General features: G+C 37.2%; 1 protein-coding gene across 3 annotated transcripts in view; it reads right to left on the reverse strand.

The window, feature by feature from the left end:
• LOC128529333 (regulator of microtubule dynamics protein 2) overlaps positions 1–22054 on the reverse strand; it is a 41103-nt gene extending 19049 nt beyond the window's left edge. Inside the window, exons 1-4 of one of the 3 annotated variants that reach the window (XM_053502772.1) lie at positions 21957–22054; positions 17355–17777; positions 4493–4667; positions 2475–2577 (exon numbers count right to left, since the gene is read on the reverse strand). In XM_053502772.1, coding sequence (XP_053358747.1) covers positions 2475–2577; positions 4493–4667; positions 17355–17776 — 700 coding nt within the window. In that variant the 5' untranslated portion in view covers position 17777; positions 21957–22054. Of the gene's footprint in view, positions 1–2474; positions 2578–4492; positions 4668–17354; positions 17778–20419; positions 20509–21500; positions 21553–21956 lie in introns of those variants that run through there. The other 2 variants (XM_053502774.1, XM_053502773.1) reach the window with 2 other exon arrangements.
• Positions 22055–23214: the final 1160 nt, after the last annotated feature.

Raw genomic sequence — 23214 nt, forward strand, 5'->3', positions numbered from 1 at the left:
TTTAAGCATTTGGCAAACGCTCTTATCCAGAGCGACTTACAGAAAGTGCTTTAAAGTTTACATCACTGGATAGATACTTACACTGGGTTAACTAGGTTAATAACTAAGTGCTATTTTTGTCTTTTTTTTTTTTTATCAGTCCAAGTACTGGAGAAAGAGATACGTCTTGAGTCTTCGTTTAAAGATCATCAAAATGTCTTGCTTTTTCAGCCAAAATGTCTTGCTTTTTGTTAGCCTCATCTCCAAATGATTATAGCCCCATAGAGTCCCTCTGCCAATGCAGTGATGAAATTAACAGTTGGATGTGCCAAAATTTTCTTCAGTTAAATAAGGAAAAATCAGTCATTGCATTTGGAAACAAAGATGAAGCTCTGAAGGTGAATGCATACCTTCACTGTAGGAGTCGGATAACTAAAAATCAAGTCAAGAATCTTGGGGTGATTCTGGAGACAGGCTTTAGTTTTAGCAGCCATGTCAAAGCAGTAACTAAATTAGCATACCATCATCTCAAAAACATTGCAAGAATTAGATGTTTTGTTTCCAATCAAGACTTGGAGATACTTGTCCATGCCTTTATCACCAGCAGGGTGGATTATTGTAATGGTCTCCTCACCGGCCTCCCCAAGAAGACCATTAGACAGCTGCAGCTCATCCAGAACGCTGCTGCAGGGATTCTGACCAGAACCAGAAAATCTGAGCACATCACATCAGCCCGCAGGTCCTTACACTGGCTTTCTGTAACATTTAGGATAGATTTTAAAGTACTTTTACTTGTTTATAAATCACTTAATGGCCTGGGACCTAAATACATTGCAGATATGCTCACTAAATATAAATCTAACAGACCACTCAGATCGTTAGGATCAAGTCAGTTAGAAATACCAAGGGTTCACACAAAACAAGGGGAGTCGGCTTTTACCTATTATGCTGCCCACAGTTGAAAAACACTAGTCACATTAGTCACATTTAAATCTAGACTTAAAACTCATCTGTTTAGCTGTGAATTAATTGAATGAGCACTGTGCTACGTCTGAACCGACTGCATTATTTTATGTTTACCTAATATTTTAAACTGTTTTAATTTTATTTTAAATTTTAATTAGTTTAAAAGTTTGACTGCAAACTGCTTTTATTTCTATTTTAAATCAAATTTAAACATTTTCTTTAAAAAGTTTTATTGCTATTATTTTCTATTACATTTTATGATTATTTTCTTTTCTTTTATGTAAAGCACTTTAAATTACCATTGTGTATGAAATGTGCTATACAAATAAACTTGCCTTGCCTTGGTTGTCCCTGTCCCAACTTTTTTTGAGACTTGTAGCAGGCATCAAATTTGAAATAAGCTCAGTGGGTAAAAGTGTAAACATTTCTCAGTTTAAACATTTATGTTCTCTATGTTTTATTGTAACTAAAATATTGGCTCATGTGATGTGAAAGTCTTTTAGTTTTTTTTGTTAAAATCTACATAACAGCACAACCTTTCCGGAATTCGAGTTGTAGATGCAAAATCATTGTTATTTAAATTAGGTATACTTCCAATTGTCTCATATTAAAGGAGAAAACAAATTGGGCAATGCTTATTAATGAAATTAAACACAAATATTCTGACCTAAATACCCTCGTTGTAATGAAAAAAAAAGTACATAGAAATACATAATAAAATCATATTAAGTTCAAATCCCAACCATTCCAGGTAAGCTGCATGTGCAAGTCCCTGAGCGAGGCCCTTAAACCTCAACTGCCCAGTTGCCTAAATAAGATGAACTGCAACCTCCTTTTAGCTGATAAAATTCACAAGTGACACAACCCTAGTAGCAACAAAAACAAGCAACAAGAAGCAGCTCATCCAGATATGTGGTGTAATTAAAAAACAAACAAACCTGGCACCTGGACCTCAGCCAGCAAAACACAGAAGACATGGTAACTGATTTTCATAAAAACATATCTGTCCATCACCCCATGAAAATCAACAACCAAACTCTCAAATAAGAAATAAACAAAATAATATAAAGTTTACCTGCAAATTTTTTTTCTACAAAAGATGCACAAAGTTAACATCGCTCAACAATGCTTTCTTTGTGCTACAAATCATTAAGGGCATATTAACCCGATCTATTGCTGTATGGTTCAGAACAACCTTCTCCTGCCTAAACACCAGACCATGAGGAACGAATGCAAAATGGAGCAGAAAGGATGAGAGGTCGAGTAGGTCAATTTAGGAGACGCATGACATGAGGGCCAAAGGAGTGGTAGAAAAATAATCATGGATTCCAGGACTTCCATTCAGATAACTAATATCGCTCCATCAGAACCATTACCACATGACATATGGCCATTTCATAATGCTGGTCAATGTTATTAACAAGCTTCAATAATCAATAAGCAAAATTTACCTGATGTTAGTATATCGTGCTGTTTTTGTATAGCAAGTGATTCTGATTTTTATACAGTATTTAGAAATGGAAAATTACCTTTTTCAGCATATATCTTCTTCTCTTGAGGATCTCCAGCCAGGTCATGAGCATCAGCATAGGCTCTGGTTAATCTCCACAGGTACTGAGATTTCTGATCATACTGATTTAGAAAACAACTTTAGTTGGTTTCTCATCAACAACTACAGTATATCAAATGCTTCACCTTATCTTTAGCCATGTAGTTTTAATTTAAGTCCTTGAACTACAGATAGTAGTACTGTAAGTGATCAACAATCAGTCCTATGGATGCAAAGCAAATGAAAAAAACAACCGTGCAGCATTAATATCCTGGATGGCTAAAACTGGGAACCTGGAGTCCAGCTAGTCAGACTCAATTCAAAACAAAATTTAAACTTGAAGGAAAATCTCTGTTTTAACATCACTGTAAAACTGAAGGCTCTAAAGCAGTAGTATTTCTTTTACCAGAGCCCTCGAATTTCTTTTTATGATTATTTTCTTCTCTTTTATGAAAAGCATTTTGAATTACCATTGTGTATAAAATGTGCTATACAAATAAACTTGCCTTGCCTAACAATGCTGAACAAAACCACATGAAATATGACACATTCGTCACAAATAACCTTAAGGCTTGAATCTATTGATTTGGTTTTAAATGAGATTTTCCTTTCTCTTTTTACAGAAAAATACATAGAATTAAAAGAGTTAGTACTAACTTTTTAACATGACTGTACATGGATTTAATGTTTTTCTAGTATAATAAAATAAAAGTTACCTAAATAAAGCAAGTAAGCAATTGGTACTCAATTACACTCACCACACAAACAAAATGGTCCAACAGGTTATGCACCTCGATGAACTTAATTCAACATAATCCTGATCATCAGATTTTGACCAGACTCGATGGTTATTTTGGGCTTCCAAGCAAACACTTTTTTTTAGAAAAAAGGTCGATTAAGTTACAAATCGTGCCTCTTTTGCACGGCAATTCATGTATCACCAAGGTGATAATTTTTAAATGTATACAAGTTTGCATTTGAGGTAGTAATATGTCGCAGTTTCTCTATAATCCCACAGGTGGTGAACTCTAAACTATTCACACATTCGCAAGCAGCACAGTATCTCGTGATACAAACAAATTTTTTCTTTAGAACAAACTTTAAGTTTGTTTAGAATTTGTTTAGAAAGTGCTCGCCCTATCATCCGGGGAGATCGCAGGTCCGATCCCCGGGTGATGCTGTAACCTCTCACAGCAGGAGGCCTTGAGAGAGCTAAACTGGCCGAGCTCTCTCAGCGGGGAGGGATGAGAGGTATTAGTGCTCCCACATTAATTGCACAGCTCACGCACGCGAAGGGAGCGGATAGTGCTGGCCTCCGAGTGTGTAACGCCGCCCCCAACGGTGTGTTAGCGAGCAGGACATTTGACTTGACAATTTATCCCTTTCAATGACTGTTTCCTGAGGTAATGTCAGTGCCATGCATACTTAAACATAAAGTATGCCTTAGTTCAAGTTGTTAGTAGTTTAGAACTTGTAAAATGTTGTTAGTAGTTTAGATGGTGTAAAATGTACACGCGTCATGCGTGCAACATGCAAATATTTTTGAAAATGGAAAGGGTTTCATATGTCAAAATGTGCTATAAAAGCAAGAGGTCGACTGGTGTCACGTGGTTCGGAGGAAACGCTTGACAGCCACAGGCCCTCCTGGCTGAATGGAGGTAAGTAGCCTTAATGTGGGAGCCCCCCCTAGTGACGGGAAGGGAATTAGACACGGCTAGATTGGGGAGAAAATCAGGAGAAAAAAAAAAAAGTTTATTTTGGGTTAAAACTTGGAACAAAAAGGATGGGTCATAATTTTATAGGAACTCTTTTAAGACACACATGACATCATTACCTGACCAGACTGGTGCTTTCATAAAAATGAGGGGAAAGTGCAACCAAGTTGCAGAATTTAAATCAGAATTTAAATTCTCAGAAAAGAATTTTCAAGAATTAACTAGGTTAATTATTTGGTCTTGGGGGCTTATGTAAAAATAAATAAGAGTTTTTGAGATCTACCTCTTCCTTCATCTCCAGCAGAGTCGACAAGCCTTCTTTCTTTTCAGCTCCGCTACATGCATGCAGCCCATCTGCTTTCTGTAAAAGAACTGTGAGCTCATCCAGGGGCTCTACGGCTTTGCGATCTTCTTCACTCTCATCCTCCTCTTCTGTGTCTGTCAGTGCTGTAATATACCTAAAATCACAAGAACATAAAAATAATATTAATAAAAGAATGCAAAGTACTGCAGAAGATCAACAGATGGCTGACAAATTACTTTTCACATCATGCGCTTAATGCCGAAAAAGATGAAGATGCAGCTTTGAGGCCAAATGCCAAACATAAGCATTCCTTGAGCAACCTTTAATTTCCTTTATGGGAGGTAAAGTATGAACATAAAGATTTGTACTTTTGAACAAGTGTCAACAGAGAGCAATCTGAACATTGATGTTTTCCTCAGTGTCACTCCCAATGAGCTTTGCAATTAATGTTTATATTGCTGTGCGCCAATGCCCGACAGTCAGGCATATTTCTAGCTTTCACTATAATCAACTTTTATAGGCTTGCAACCATAAGAAAATAAACATGATGCCTAACTTAATTTTGTTAAGCAGAAAAAATATGCTGCATGAGCCAACAAGGAGCAACCCAGAGTGTGTGAGTTTACTTTACTGTTAAATACATTTGTTTTTTTCTGCCTTATGTAATTTCTCTCCATAACTTCCAAAAAATAAGGGAACTGTAATGAAAATCAAGGTAGGAGAAATAATGTAATCTTGAAAGTGTTGTTATACAAGATCAGATAGATTTGGACTGAAACTGATTAGTGCTCAAAGTTTAGATGAAAACAGCCACAAGGTTTGTTTAAAGAGAACAGTGTGTTGGTTAATAGTTTATAGCAGACACCCTGGCCTGTTACGAGTGAACTGATATCTAAAGGCTAAATATCAAATGCAAAAAAAAATTAAAATAAATCATATGACTTGTTTGTTAGTCATTTAAAGTCATGCAAAGCCCATGTTAAATTTAACAGTCTGCAAAAAAAGCCTCTCGCGTTCCTGAGTACACCTTACATCAGTAGAAAGCAAGGTAAAAAAACAGCAATAATAACAGACTTGCAGAGCAATGAAAGACTTGAAGGAAGGGAAATTAAAAACATAAAAGAGAGCCATTAAACTTTGGCAGGAGCAATGGATGTTATCTGTGGTTCTGATGAGATGTGCTTGGGCGGGACATGCAAACAGAAGTTCCTCCAGGTATATATACACAACATGTTGAAACTTTGGTGCCTCATCGTTAAGCATGGCCATGATTTAAAAGGACAATCCTATGTCCCAAAGGTAAAAAAGAAAAAAAGGTTAAATGCTTTTTATGACACAGCGTCTGTTTATGACTAGTACTGGGAAATACACATTCTGAGCTACCTATTTAAAATTCCATTACAAAAGGAATTTAGGGGACTGCTAACCAACTTAATACACAAGGCTATGACTATTAGATTATACTAATACTGTAGTTCTGCGGTTCTGCCTGTCCCAAAAACCATGCTGTGATTACATCACACAATGCGGTGGCCAATTCATAAAAATGATTTCTCATGCCCTAGAACCATTCTTTTACAGTTTGAGTTCTGGAATATGCCCGTGTCATCAAGGAAGAAGAAATCCATAGACGTGATACCCTGGTCATTCAGTACATTCAGGTTGTCAGCCAGATTTGGCCAGAAGGTCAGCCAGATTTGGCCAGAAACTGATTAGCGTTTAAAGTTTGGATCTAAACATCCACTAGGTTTGTTTAAAAAAAACACTTGACAAAATGTTACTTCATGCACTTCCCATCTTACCCTGATGTGCCCATCACTCTATAATAGGGTAAATTTGGACTTATTATTTTGGACCACACCATTTTCTGTTGCTTTATAATTCAATCTTCTAAAGGAAGCCTTTTTAGCCTGACAAACAATTAGATTTCCTGTGAAGTTCTCAATATATTATTTGCCTGGAAATGTTCTTACTCTCACTAGTCAACAAAGCTGTGATGTCTACAGGACTTTATTCACGATAACACATTTTTTTATGATCACGTTTCTTCCACAATGTTTACAGTTCATCACAATCCTTTAAGGTTTTAATAACACTTTGGACAGAACTGTGGTGGAAATTATATTAACTCTGGAGACTTTAAATGGTATCAAAACAACAGTAGGGGTTTAATCAAACAGTGCTGATCTGTTACACACAGCAAAAAAAACTGTCTGCAAGAGAGTTAACCCCCTCCCCATCTCACAGTGCCTGATATATTCTAACGGAGCAGGTCATAGTGACATCTCACAAAACACAATGTTTAAGAAAACAACATAGCTGTTCCCTCGGGTGATGATAAGCAGGCGAGTGACTGCTGGCGCGGAGTCTCTGCCGACGTAGATAGATCAAGCCCTTTACTCCCCGTACATCTTGCAATAAACTTGCATGCACGCATTTTTCAAATCTGCAACTCTAACTTACCCATGATTATGTGGACTTTTCGTAAAACACACAGTTGATTCATATTTTTATACCACAGTCCTTAACCCAATTTCCATTAATTTTTGCAATCTTCTAAGTTGTTTTCTTTGTTTCTAAGGCCGAAATCCAATATTCTGCAAAAAACGGCCAGGATTCTACCCAGTCTTTCTTACTGAGTACATTTTTAGCTAGTTTTTTGGTATTGCTTCACTGATTGATACCTGGGATGCAAACTCCTATAATTTACAACATGTTCATAAATAAGGAACAAGAAATGGATTGATCAATAGTTAACATTGTGCTGCAGTAGAGTGTATATGAATTCTGAATGGAGGTATACTTTACACCCACTTAGCAGTTTTCAAAGCAGGGTTTGGGAAATGACCATAAAAAGGCTCTGTTGTGCTTTGAATTTATTTATTTATTCAAACCTCCACCATTTGACTCATTCATCAGCAAAGCCTGTTTAGCTTTCTTTGTCCTTGATACTGTTGCTTGTTCTCCTAAATTCCGAGAAATCACCACATTCCTGCTCCGCATCCCATGATACGCTACACAAGCCAGCCAAAAAAAAACAAAAAAAAACACTTCTGTTCACCATACTCTGATGCTAATAAGGTTCAACAGAGCACAATTGTCAAATAACCCTTAGTGCACTGATAACATAAATCAAACAAAACCTTTTCTCTCTTTATCCGAGGCTACCACATTTAACTTGAAATGAATGAATGTTTCTCTTAAAATCCCATAATTAACCATAATTAGTATGGTTGACCTTTTATGCAGATGCACATTACTGTGCAAAAGAAAAACATTACGTTAATGTGTGTGTAAAATGTGTGTGTAAAATTTTGTGTCCAAGTGTTTTGACCATTCTGTACTGTAAAAACATTTATCTGTTTAACGACAATGCAATGTCATATTTCCGCAAAATCCTTAAAAGGAGGCAAAAGCAAGTGTCCTTGTTAAAGAAGTTTTGCGACAGAGCAGTGTTTCCGCTAATGTGTGTGAAAGTCATCCTACACAGTAGCCCCTTCTCCTCTTCTCTTGGCTTACTTCAGCCATGATTCTTTTCAAAGGTGAAGTGTAGTTTAATTTTTTTTTTTTTTTTTTTACTTTATATTTTGTATTTATTATTTTTATATAAATATTTTTGGGTTGTGGAATGAATCATCTGAGTTTCTATTATTTCTTATGGGTGAATTCGCTTTAATATAAGAGTGATTTGATATACATGCAATCTTGGTGCGTCTGGTATGATCCATCATCTACCCTGGTACTGCATTTTCATTTGGTAGACATCCTTATCAACTTTTTTTTATCTGATTGTACATCTGAGCAGTTGAGAGTTAGGGGTCTTGCTTAAGGGCCCAATAGTGGCAACATGGTGGTGCTGGGGTTTGAACCTGGGACCTTCTAATCAGTTGTCCAACACAGAGCATATTGTGCAGACGCCCCCTGTTGGCAGCCACGTTGCCTGAGTCAGACATGGATGATGGCAACGAACAACAAGCAACAACTTGCCTGCTTCTTTTTTACCCCCACCTCCAACAAACTTTGTTCACCTTCTCTTCGTCAAGCTCTGTGTGTTCACGTCTGTCACCACCTCCAACAAACTTTGTTCACCTTCTCTTCGTCAAGCTCTGTGTGTTCACGTCTGTCACTCTCCCAGCGTGTTAAGTGACAATGCGCAGGGATCAATAACTCAGAAATGATGCAATGTTTCATCTGAATTGTTTTTTTAAATAAAGAAGCCTCTGACACTGATGTAAGAAAACAAAAAGGCCTCTTTTAAACTGAGAACCTGCCAAAACAAACACCCTATTTCCTGTCCAATAGGAGTTTCCTTTTGTTCCATCTTCTTGACTACGAGTGTCAACAATGATTTCCTATAAATGTCCTCATACTGAAAAAATGAGTGAAGTAAGCAAAAAAAAGAGGTTGCTATCAGTTATCTTTCGTCTAAAACATTTACTCCACCACTCTTTCAAGTGGAGCAGATTAGATTCCCCTTCTAATGACAGGTACAATAAAAGCAAACAGAAACAATATAGATATGTTGTGGGTGGCCAAGTTAAAAAGGGATTACTTAATGGAAGCATAACCTACAGATGTGAAAAGGAAGCAGAGTACATCATCAGCATAAACAATGACGACGGGGATAGATGAATGAGTCTAAACTTGGCAAACAGTTGTCTCTTGAACTCATGTATCATCCTGTCAGTTGCTGGGTCAACAAAACATAGTTCCAACCGACAGGATTAGTCCTATTTGAAACAAAGTTCCATCATACAGGAGCCCCCGCAATTATAAAAAAATGCATGATATTGACAGGATAATCAGATTCAGAGTTTAATTTCTGAATAATTTTGACCATCATTGCTTAGAATTTTCAATTATCTTTCCACATTAGTACTGCAATCAACATACACCCACTGTCAAGTTTATTAGTAACATCTTTATACCTGAAATGTTCATGCAGTTACCCTACCAGCCCATCATGGAGCAGCAATGCAATACAAATAGTCATGCAGATACAATTTAAAAGATTCACTTACTGTTTGCATCAAACATCAAAACGAAGAAAAGGTATAATCGCTGTGACTCTGAACATGATCTGAAAACTTGTCTTAGTATTTCCAAAAATTCTGATCTTCTGGAACTTTACACAACAAACAAGTTTACACATAACTATGTGGAAAAAACAAAAAAAACATTGAGTAAGCACCAGTTTTGTAGTTGGAAACACCTTGTTGATGGCCCAATATGTTCAAGCTGCCACAATGGCTGTAGTAACCAATAACTATTGATTACACCTGTTTGGAGGAAAAAAGCATCTCAGCAAGGACAGAACATCGAGCTTTGAGATGGGTGGGTTACAACGTCAGAAGACCACAACAGGTTTCACTTCTGCCAGCCAAAAACAGACTCACACAAACTTAAAACACTTGGTCTTTTTCCCTAACATTCAACTGCCCAGTCGAAGGCTTGGAAAATAAGCCTTCAAGAATTTTTTTAATTTTTTATTTGCCACATGTATGGCTGATTAGATATGTGCATGAATGTACAGGTGTTTCTAATAAAATGAACGGTGTCTGCGTATACACCACAAATACTATAACTCACAGTATTTTATTAACTGAAATCTTTTTTTTTTTTTTACACTGTGCCCAGAATGATTTAACAAGTCTGGACCTACATAAACAATATTTCTAAATCAACAGCTCTTAAGGATAAATTGCTCAAATGCGCTAGTTAAAATGTCCGTAAGCAACAAAAGACAGCTATGACGTGTGTGCTCGGCACAGTCAAAGGGATTACAAGTTAGTACATGATGTGGTAAATATAAGGCTCTGACAGCTTGTCAGCCCCCTGCAGTAATTAACTGGTCTGCACGCTCACAAGAACACAAGGGGAAGAAAAATCAGCAGTAAACAATCAACCCTGTGGAGAAATAAAAATATTTCTCAGGTCTCTGATCAGCTTGAGCTGGAAAAGGGGCATCCTCCAGGTCTGAAAAATAAACCCAAGGTGAACGTGCCATAACGTGTAGTTCCTCGAATGACTGGCTGCAAAAGTGTCTCAAAAAGTGAGTCAATCCCCATAAAGCCTCATATTAAAATGTCCAACTTTACAACAGAAGCAGACATTTGCAGCCTGGTACAAAACAGCTAAATTTCCCAATCATGACAAATGTACGTTTAATCAGTTAAAATTATATTAATCCATAAAATTACACATAACTGGGGGGGGGGGGGTTAGCTCCTGCCAAGATGGTGATGACCAGAGCTTCCACAAATAAGTTTCAAAAATGCTTTTCAGGAAACCTATAGGAGGCGTCACTATATAAACCTGAGCCACAACTGCAGTGATGAATTGCGATTTACTCAATTCATATTTTCTAATCAAAAAATAAGCAATAAAATATGATGGACCCTGATAGGGAAATGGAAAATTGGATATTGTCCAATAATAGCGCATCTGACAGTGTTTTACTCCTTTTTGTGCCATAGCTATTGGCTAACAAACATTTATTTGTTTGTTTATTCATTTAAGGTTTCTGACCAATCACAACAAAGCATCCAACAGCACTGTATATGTGGAAGCAAACACAAAATAATTGTTATTTAAAAGTATTCCTGCACATGGCCAAACAACACACGAAATTTGCACAGACTTTACGAACACATTCCTACACACAGTTATTCCATAAATTGTTGAAACAGACAGCAGGAGCAAATGCAAAAACCTTTCCAGCTGTATGAAACAACAATCCATTATTGGTGTTTAAAAAGCTAATCCTTAAAACAAAACGTGAATAAGAGTGAATAATTATGGGATTTGCTTTATATAGAAAAAGCAAATAGCAAAACTTGAAGGCAGTTACTGAGACTGGATCAAGCTTGCAGATGATTTTAAAATCTAATCCACTTTTTTGTCAGTACAGGTATTTGTCAACACGGGTATGTTACAAGCCTGATATGTACCAAAAACTAACATCCAAAGCAACCATCCCTTTTCTGTAGAGCAACAATACAGTCACTTGTCAGTTTATTCCACCCATGGAATTATCTAAATCAGCCAATACTCTGTACAATGCACAAAATGATGTAAATATGTCAAAAGCTTAGGTCAGTGTTTACATCAAACTTCAGAATGGGGGAAATGTGCGCTTAATGACTGTAATGGTCTCAGAAGGCTGCTTTTATTTATTTATACAACTTTAAAGTGCAAATGGTAGAAAATACATAGAACATCCATATAAATTGCAGTTCTTCAGGTAGAGATGTTTTGTTCATTTAATAGAATCTCCAATCTAGTTCAAACTAACAAGAAGTCTACAGTAAATCAAATAAACACTATTAACAACTATGATGAGCAGAAATGCATCTTGAAATGCTTAGAATTTTGAGGTAGATCGAGTAAAGTAAAAAACAACATCAGGTTTCACTCCTGTCAGCGAAGAACAGATGGTTTTGGTGGGTACTGGAAAACTGACCATTGCCAAAATATCAGTTAAGTTCTCAGAGCCTGTGTGTAATGAATCCTGAGATTTCTATTATAGTTTACAGATGGGCTGGTGTGATATACACACACCAGCCCATCTAGTACTAACATTAGTACCCTAACAATGTGATGTTTAATGTGAACATTAACTGACTTGATTTTATGCATTGTTTTGGTGCCACATGAGGGTGGTCAGCAAATGTATCTCTGTTAAATGATGTTTAGATTCTCTGAAAAATGACTACAGTATTTCCAGAGCAGTGCAACACTGTTTTTGCTTGCAAGTGGCGCAACCTAAGAAGTCTTAACCAGGATCAGTTGTGATACGGATTCCTGTAAAGGCCTGAAAGACTGGGAAAGCTGTGGAAATGGATGTAGGGATTAAAAGGGTGGATGCACCTGGGCTGGGTCTCTGCCAGCAACGGGGCCTCTGGAAGAGAAATTTCTTAATTTTCCTTAATGCCACAGAGCGCTAAAGAGATCTTTAATTGAAGTGGCTGCTAGACACACGTCTGACTTCTGTGCTGTTGCTGCTTCATAACGAAACTGTAAATGAAATATAGGTTTTAAAGGGTTAAATTAAAGGGGAGACATCATTTACTTCTAGGTGCTCATGCTTAGCAAAAGGTCTTGATTTGTCACCCTCTGCTGGGGAGAAAAAGATGACTGAAACTTCCTAATTGCTTTTGAATTGGATCTTCTTATACCTATAAATTAAATTTTGCTGCACCCATTATGTGTTACATTATCAATGAAGTGAACCCACACCAGATGCTGCCATGCAACTCCAAAGCATGTCTCTGTTTTCACCATGCTTGACCGACGTGCTCCTATGTTTTGGCCCTTCCATCACTTTGGTAGAGGTTAATGTTCTGGGGTTCTTTTCTTTATGAATTACTGCAAAGTCTTAATTGAGCAGTAGACTGTGATACCCCTGCCTTGTGCTTGTTCCTGATGTCACTGACTGTTTTTTTGGGGTTATTCTTAGCAGATCTGCCATCAGCTGCTGTTGCCATCCATCCAGATGTAAATATCAGGAAATAGAAGCTGAAATTCTATGATTCTTTGATTTGTTTGATCACACACCTTAATGTCTTTAGTGTCCGGGCAAAACAATTTAGCCTACCGATTCCAATACTTTCAGAGGAAACTGTATGAACACAGTGTAGACACATATATGTAATGCCTTCACTAAACAACTTCTAATACTTCTGTATGACTCTCATTATTACATACCATGCTTAATATACACACTTTGGTGGGGCTTTAGCATTTTATAATCACTCTCTGAGGAAACAACTTCCCCACCTAAAACCTATGAAGTTTCAGCGTTTAAAAGAGCAAATTAGGAAACAGAAGATGTGAGGAGTAGAAGAAGTTGAATCAGGTGAAGTCTCAACAAGCTCCTGCAATGTTCTCATTGCTGAGTATGCCGCCAAAATATCCTGCCTCTTCTATCTCTCTGAAACACACCCACACCCAAATACACAAACACAACACACACACACAAACACACACTCATCCTTTTCAAAGTGTTGGAACATTCCAAATTCAAGCAGTCATCATGCTACACACCTGTACTTCTTTCATTACTTTACACAGTGCTCTCAAAACTCCTTTCAGAACCTGTGTACAGATACATCTGACTACATGATCATATCTGTATGGGTGAAACATCTGCGGTGTCTTCTACTTTAGAGTCCACCTGTTTTTAGTTGGCTTAACAAGGATCCAAAAGAACAGTATTTAACACTATCATTTGCAGAATTGTATCTCCTGATATACATTTTAAAATGTGATTGTGTATTCTGAAACAGCCAGGATGATGGCATTTTGAAGGGCTTGACTGATTTAAACTCCCCACTTTGAATCCCTATAAATTATAAATAACTTGGAATGGATTACAAAAAAAAAAAAAAAAAAAAAGACATTAAAAACATTTTTCTATCTCTTCTTGGACATACTGGTGTATTGGTGTCCATAACACTAAGTGACAAAACCTAGGGCCAATAATGACATGAAACGGCACACAATGGAAAAAACAAGTGTCAAAATAAAACTTATTGAAAAATGGCTATGGAGTTGTTTAAAGCTAAACTTCCAGCTACAGTATTTTAAATTGAATGTGTGATGATTTTAAGCAGTGAGGAAGCTGCACTCTGGTAATAAAGGTGTAAAACTGATTGCCGTTTACAGAAGACTTCAAGCACAGTACTTTGATTAGACTACTAGCTGCAGTAAAAAAAATTCGGATTTAAAGAAGGCCGTTTCATGGCAATCCCAGTTGAGGTGGCTCAGAACCCACTGCAGTCGTCCTTGTGAACATTCAGCAAATGGAATGCCTGACCCTTGAAAATCAAAAGACAACTTCTGTTTTTTGGGGGATTAAACGAGATCTTGAGAGGCTGGTGTTTTAGACATGAAGCAGGTAGACCAATCTTGGCTCTAGCTTACTGAGAAAACTTTCTACTGTGGAAATAAAGGTAGCTTTTACTCTCATAACTGTTTTCTGTAATTCGGTGCAATCAGAAGTCCTGGTTATTTATTTTTTTTCTTGTCGTCCTTTTGAGAAATCGATTCTCTGGTTTATTTTATAGCAGATTTATTTCTGTTTGAGTGATGGGAATCTTTACACATATAAGTGTCATAAATAAGTATCCACATACTTCATTTTTAGCAAGTACTTCTATAATTGTATTGCTTTAAATGGGTCCCTGTCATTTCTGAAAGAAATGAAAAACTGTAATTAATATACATAGATTTTTCATACACTAATGCTCAATAACCATATACAGGGTTTCAGTTTTTTTTCCAAGATTTTTTAAATGTTCTAGGAAATCCACCTGGATAAATTCTCAATCTTTTATTGGATATAGTGAACCAATGCACAAGATACGAAAGCAGTGTGTGGTCTACTTCAAAGCATAACAACTATGGGTCAACATAAAGGAATAAAAGGGATTTTTTTTATGTACTAAATAGAGCCCTGGTTTAAGAACCATTACACACACTTGATCTTTCAGGTTTATAAACCATTTTTTCACCTAAAGCAAAATATGAAAAAAATGTTACACATAAATGCATGATTAAATAATACACCTTTCTCATAACATTTGACATTTCAAGATTGGCACATTATCAAAAAAGATCTGTTGTTTATGTTATTTTGTTCTGACATGCGATCAGGAAATTAGAGGTGAGGTTGTATGAGGCTGACTGTTCCTGCAGTACGAGATTATGCCAAGCGCACACACACTTACTTCTCACACCTCAGGCACTTTTACATACCTACTATTTGGCAGTGTGTGTGTGTGTGTGTGTGTGTGTGTGTGTGTGTGTGTGTGTGTGTGTGTGTGTGTGTGCATGCATGCATGAGAGCACAGAAGATGAAAGTGCAGATGAGTTGAAAATGAGAGAAACGTTTAATGTAAACAGTACTCTGATTCACAGAAAAAAGAGGGGAAGACTTAAGGCAATTCAGCACTTGTCCACAAGTTTCCTTACCTTCCTGGAACATTAGTCAAAGGAACAGCCATTGTAAACATTCACCGTTATAATGACTTCCAAAGACCTTCTGGTCCCAACACCATTAAAGTGCAATAAATAGACTAATTTTAAAATGTTCTTTGTGCCCTGGTATTAATAACATCTATATGCACTGTCAAATGTTTTCATACATCTAAGCCAAATAAATTTAATCCCAGTGAACATTCTCTGTCTGAACAGTTAGGATCACTACTTTTTTTTTTAAGAATGTGAAATTTCAGATTAATGGAAAAGAAAAATATTATTTCAGCTTTTATTTCTTTCCTTACATTTCACGTGGGTTAGAAGTTCACATATGCTTGTTGGTACTTGATAGCATTGCTTTTAAATTGTTTAACTTTGGTCAAAGTTTTTAGTTAGCCTTGCAAAAGTTGCTGGAATTTTCGCCTGTTCCTTATGACAGAACTGGTGTAACTGAGTCAGGTTTGCAGCCCTCCTTGCTCACAGTCCTGTCCTGGAAATATAACTTGGAAGTATGCCAATAAGGACAGTATTATCCTTTTGTAATCTGGCTGATTTCTTCAATATAACCACATACTCTACCTCCCTCATGATGCCATGTACACTGTAAAGTAACCAGTTTACAATGTTTTAGTTTACCAGGTTAGGATGGTGTTCTTCAGCTTGCAAGCCTTCCGCTTCTTTACTCCAGACAATGATGGATATTATGGCAAAACACCTAATTTTTTTTTATTCATTAGACCATATGAATGTAAATGTGCAGCTCTAGTCTGGCAGTGTCAGAGCCGTGGCTTCTTCCTTGCTGAGCAGCCTTTCAGGTTGTATCAATACAGCACTAATTTTACTGTGGATATAGATTCTTCTGTACCTGTTTCCTTCAGTGTTCTACACAGGGTCTTTTGCTGTTGTTTTAGGATTGATTTTTACATTTCATTTAAAGTTGCTCTCCTTCATTAAGTGGAATGATGGCTGTGTGGTACCATGGTGTCTATACTTGAGTGATATTGAAATTCTCTGAGGACTTGACTTGGCTGTAGTTGCTCGATAGTTCAGGACTGGAATTTCCTACAAGTCTACCCGAGTCTCCAATAACTACCCGGACTACATATTAACATCAATTAACATCAACTGTTGTATAGCTAAACTGGATAACACACCTAACACACAGTATGAATGCAGATTAATTCCTGCTTTCTGTTTCACCCAAATGAGGATGGGTTCCCTTCTTATTACCATCTCAGGGAGTTTTTCCTTGCCACTGTCGCCCGCGGCTTGCTCACCAAGGACAATCTGACCATTTTGATTCATACACACTCACATTCCATACAAACTTAATTAATTCTTTTGATTGTGTAAAGCTGCTTTGCGACAATGACAATTGTTAAAAGCGCTATACAAATAAAATAATATTGAATTCAATTGGATATTGTTTGTACAGAGTGACATAGTACTTTTATGTATTTGAAAAATGCTCCCAAGGATGAACCAGATTTGCGTAAGTCAACGTTTTTGTTCTTTTACTGGGGTCTTGGCTGATTTAAAGGCACAGCTGTTTAAAGGCACGGTCAAACTGAATTTATTTCAACCTTTGCCCCGCTGGAATTGTAATATATTAAATCATAAGTTAAATAATCTATCTGTAAACAATCACTGAAAAAAATGACTATGTCATGCATAAAGTAGATGTCCTAACCAGGTTGCCAAACATATAGTTTGTTAACAAAAAATGTGTGGAGTGCTTTAAAAAAAAATCTGTTTCAATTACTTTAACTTTTTTTTTTAAGTGTATTTAAACGTCTGATTTCAAATGTACTGTAGGTGTGCATAATACACTTATTCACACTCACTGGAGCTAGGCACTCACCCTCCTTCACTTTCTGCTTCTTCTGAGCTCTGCCGTTCTCCTCTGGCCGCTCCACTGCTTCTCTTCCTCCTTGTGGGTGTAGTTCTATTCAGTGGACTTGCCTTGCGACTGCGCCCAGTTAACTCATCTCTGATGTGGTCTTGCAGGTGTGGAAGAGCATTCTTTAAGGCCTTCACCTCCTCTTTTAGCTCTGACACACACTGAATCAGCGCGCCGAGCCGATCCAGGACCTCAGTCTGGCCTGCTTGCAGCACCACACCATCTCCAAGTTGATGTGCGCTTCTGCTGTTTGACAGATAATAGGTACTTGGCCCTGCCACCCTCACCGTGGCTCTCCGACTCTGGTACCAAAAAGCAGCCAAACTGATTCCTGCAGCACCAGCCAGAACTCCCAGAGCCAGGAGCTTGCCATCCTGAGCCATCCTACAAATATGAACAGATATAGTTGCTGTAGCAGTGAAACTTTAATACCCAAATTCATATAAAACTTCCAACAATGCTTAGGGATCAGGTTTTATGAGTCGACTTGCCAAAAATGTAAAGAGGCTCTTCATTGCTTGCTGACCCCCTTTTTTGCAATCTACCTACATAGACTACAACAAAACTCTTTAGCTTTTTCCTTACTGCATTTGTGGATAAGTCTTTTCCAGAATGTTTAGTCAAATATATCAGTTTATAGTTAAAGTAATGTACATTTTCCGGATTTACATGAATGTAACAACCACAAAAACCTCACAGTGTACCACTGTTTAGCTATAAGAATTGTTTTGTAATAAATATCTGCATGAAGAAACAAGGGAGGTAGTAATTGATCATCCACCTGTCAGCACAAGTAAAAGTATACAAAAGCTACACATCAGAACTACACTTTATACTATAATGGCAAGTTGAAAGCAACTGGGAAAACCCCTATCACCTTCATGGCACAAGCTATCATTTATCTTAAGGTAAAATGGTCAGGGCTGCCAGGAAGCCCTCATGTGCGTGTTTTCTTCTGGCGCTCCCTTTTAGTTATGCTGTCATAGTCGGTCTCCCAAAGTCCCTACTTGCACTCTGCACTATATATACTATCACCCTATACATACACCCTATACATTAAGTGACTGTGACCATACTAAAGTGTTCTCTCTCTCTGTCTGTCTAGCTACATATGTTGCTCCTAAGCTCAATTGGATCCAGACTCGATCTGCTCTCCAGACTATTCTGATTCATGAAACATTGAGCAGCCAACAAAAGTGGACTCCATATTAACTAAAACACCTCTCCTGTTATACTGAACGTCCACCCTATTAATACACAGTATGACTGCAAATTAATCCCTGCTATCTAAAATCACACAAATGAGCATGGGTTCCTTGTTGAGTTTGGATCCTCTCAAGGTGTCTTCCTATTGCCCTCTCAGGGAGTTTTTCCTTGTCACCTCTGCCCTCCGTACACATTTCCTCACAATTTACATTTGTATTTCCATTTTTTTCCCCCCTGATTCTGTAAAGCTGCTTTGTGACAAAAACCATTATTAAAAGTGCTATATGAGAGGATATCAAAAAGTTTTGCGATTCTGTTGTCCTTTCTCAGCTGCCTTAAAACCTGGCAGTAGAATTTGCTATTGACGGCCTGGACCCTTGGTACAAATTAACGATGGACAATGTCACATATTGTCAAAAAAGATGATGAGCATGCACTTGCTCAAGCTGCAGACCTGCCTCGCCTTTTTTGTTCATAGAGATGATGGGTTCTTCCACTGTAAAGACTGTTGTTTCTTCCTATGGTTGTATTCATACACCAAGTTTCATCACCAGTAATGATCCTTTACATAAATTACAGGTTCTCCACAGCATGCTGATGAAGTTCTCAGCAGACTGTGACGTGATGTTCCTTTAGCTTTTGGATCAGCAGCCTGGGGACAAACTTGGCAGCAACACGGGCACATGTTCAAATGACACAAGGATCGCCTGGACTGTTCTGTATGACACACTGGCAATGATGTGGATTGCTCCCCAACGATCATCATACACAAGTAGTGGAATGGTTTTGACATTTTCAGGGGTTGAGCTTGAAGGTCTTCCTGATCTCTCGTTGTCCTTCAGTGATGCTCTTCCACTTTTAAAGTGCACCTGCCAATCATAATGCCTTGAACGACTCATTGCAGCATCGCCATCAACTTTCCGAATGTCAAACATCTCTGTGGCAGATTTGCCGAGTTTCATGCAGAATTTCACGTTTGCACTTTGTTCTAACTTACTGTCTATGATAAAATAGCAGACGTGGTAACGCACGTGATCCGAATAGCACCAGTTGCACAGCTCCAGATGTACTCAGAACAATATCTTTTGGTACACTGACTTACGTATTAAGGCCGGTGCTCCCTGTGACTGTGCTGCCACCTGTTGATGTGTTACAAAACTAGTCTCGAAACCTTTTGATACCTCGGAAAAAATAAACTGAATTTAATTGAATTAATACGTTTTCATTTCACCTCATAACAATGTTCATAAAACACCATTCGCTCTTCCAAACTATTCCAGTTTAAATACATTACATGTTTTCTATAGTTATCAGGTTTTACCAAACAATGCAATAAGCACTATATATATATATATATATATATATATATATATATATACCAGCCACAATAAAAAAAGAGATGACCAGCTTTACTTGGATTTGTCACTTAAGTTTTGGGAAATTATTAAAGTATTACCAAGCTGTGCAGCAGTCAAATGTAGGTTTAATTCACAAGCACACCTTACAGGCTCGTCTGGTTTTAAAATAACACATAAAGAACATTTTTGTGTCATGCCCCGTGTCTCGTTTCGTAACATTATAATGAGTAAGGAAGAGCAGAGCTCCCTGAACACACCTCAAAATGCTGTCATTATCTTTAAAACCATCGTGCTAACTAGAACTAGATAGCTAACAAGCTACCAAAATGGCACTTAAAGACGTCAGGAATAATGTGACTAAAATGACAATTGAATATAGACATAACTCGTAAATTTAACGACACACTCACGACGTGTGTGTTTAAAAACAAAAACTGTTTACAAACACAGATTAATGCTTACTGCTAGGCAACTCTCCCGTGGTTGACGCTCCGCTGTGCAACATCAAAAACAGTCCTGACGGCGCAAGAACTTTCAGAACAAAGGTTCCGCAAAGTGAACGGCACATTTCTTCATTACATAAGCCATAATGTCTTAAACTACAGTATACGCTACATCCTTGTACAGTTATTATATAAATAAAATAATTTCTTTGTCAACGTATTCCCACTCTAACTCCCAAATTTACTGCCAAAACTGATCACTCACAGGTCTCCATATGAACATAATGAAACATTTTAGCCAAGCTAATATTATGATTTTTTAAAATATTAGCAATATTAGCTTGGCCTTATATTATAAATCAAGCTAATATTATGAAATTGATCTCTTTACAAACATTTTAGCCAAGCTAATATTATGAAATTCCTAATATTAGCAATATTAGCTTGGCTTATATTATAATTCAAGTTAATATTATGAAATTTATCTCTTTACAAACATTTTAGCCAAGCTAATATTATGAAATTCCTAATATTAGCAAGATTAGCTTGGCTTATATTATGCCTTAAGCTAATATTATAAAATTTATTTCTTTACAAATACTGCTATATGCCTATACAGCAGGGAGCCTTTTTCCATTCACACATCGTCTATACCACTTTGTCCTATATACAAGGTCGCAGGGGGCCAGCAGCCTATCCCAAAAGAGACTTAGGGCACGAAGCGGGGTACACCCTGGACGTACAGTAGTGCCAATCCATCGCAGGACACATACACATATGCAATTTGGGAACGGCAAATACCCTAATCTGCATGTCTTTGAAAACTGGAGTACCCGGAGGAAACCACCCAAGCTCGGGGAGAAAATGCAAAAACAGACAAATATCTAGAAGAACTTGATTATGCACTCACATTACTTACTCACTCACTCATCACCCATACTCTTTAACCTGTATACAGGGTCGCAGTGGACTAAAAACTATCCCAGAAGACTTACCCTGCCAATCCTTCGCAGGGCACACACACACGCACACACACACACACACACACACACACACACACTCATTAATAGGTTCAAGTTAATATTTGTAGGCCTACTTACTTTGGAGTCTAAATTCCTTCCTCTCAAGCTGGCAGTCATACAGACTAATATCTAGAAGAACTAGTAATACCTATAAAACTAAGGTAATACTGTACTGGGTTGTTCCCTGAGCCAGGTATGCAAATCATATGACTAATAATAATATACACTCACAGTAAAAAATGCAGCATTCTACTGTAGTCCCTGTATCCTCCCTGTTTTTTTATCTGGTTACCCAAAGAAAACAACTTTATAAGTGTTTACTAGATGATACTTGAAATAACATTCATTCGACCATGATTACAGATGATAATAGGCAAAACAAAAAGGCAAAGTTCATCACAGTCACTCATTAACTGGTGTGAGTGTAAGTCGGGTAAGGTTGACTAAAATGGTGGAGAAATAGTAAAAAAAGCAAATAAAAAATATGACGTAAATCAGAAAATAAAAGATAGATAAATGTTTAAAAAAACTCACTTGATTTAAGCAGAGGACTGTGGTTGTGTTGTGATATCTGTTATCCCTGAGCTGGTCAGTGTGCAGGACTATGGTTTATACAGTACATGTATAATCTGATCAACCTTGAACCATGCTGCCTTTTTCAGCAAGGCTGCTCTAACTCACGGTCAGATTCTGATGTTAACTCTTGGTGTTTAATATTAACTAAGGATGACCCTTTTTGAAGAAGATTTATATAGGACAGCATAAGGTGTTTAAAAGTTGTGGAATTAAAAGAGGGGAATGGACATATTTTAAGAAAAAGGTAACCTGACCATAAAACTATTCGTACTTTTATTTAAAAGACATACTGTATGTGAAAGCCTGAAATGACTGTAATTTTTAAAACAGTAACAATTATGGCTATGATTAAGTGGTATTGGGATTTTGATTGCATGTACAGTACGCCTGCGTTGGACTAGCACCATGTCTGGGTGTTTCCCCCCTCATGTCCCGAGTGCTCTGGTATTGGCTCCAGGCCTCCTCTGGCTCTGCCCATGTACAGGACAACCTATATAGAGAGTAAGACTGCATGTGTGTGAACATGGTGAAGATTAGACTTGTTCTGACCTAAAACACTGCCTTGATCTTATCACATGCCCTGTTAAATTGCATTGTCATTTATTTTAAAACCTGTAGACTGAGAACATTTGCAATCAATTGCATACCTTCGGATATCTACAATATATCTTTATACGCTGTACAGAAAATTATTTTTCTTTTAGAAACACAAGGAACATGTACTGTATGGTGCACAAAAACAATTTAAAGAAATATTTATTCTTATTGCTGAAAAAGCTTTCTGTTAAAAGTAGTTCATGTAACATGTATGAAATGAATTGCAGGTGTCAGACTTGAGTCTAATACCTAGTAAGTTTATCACTATGGTCTTGAGGGACAGGGAGTTGAATTGATTGCTATTAAAAAAAGACATTTTATTTTTTATATATCTGAGAGATATATCTAGATCTCATATATCTAGAGAGAGAGCTTGTTTATTGGACATTTCATGATATATTTCATATACATATACTCAACTGAATTGTGAAACTTTTGTGCACTGCAAATATATATTTTTAATTTAATTAATTTGTAATTACCAAGAAATTTAGTTACTTCAGGGAATTCTTCCTACAAAACCAGTAAGCTTTAGTATCGACTACAGTAGCTTATGACCACATGCTTAGTAATGAGTAGGTCCTCCTTTCAAAACAGTACTGCATTTTCTGTTCTGACA

The sequence above is a fragment of the Clarias gariepinus genome, chromosome 8 (assembly GCF_024256425.1).
Source record: "Clarias gariepinus isolate MV-2021 ecotype Netherlands chromosome 8, CGAR_prim_01v2, whole genome shotgun sequence".
Lineage (NCBI taxonomy): Eukaryota > Metazoa > Chordata > Actinopteri > Siluriformes > Clariidae > Clarias > Clarias gariepinus.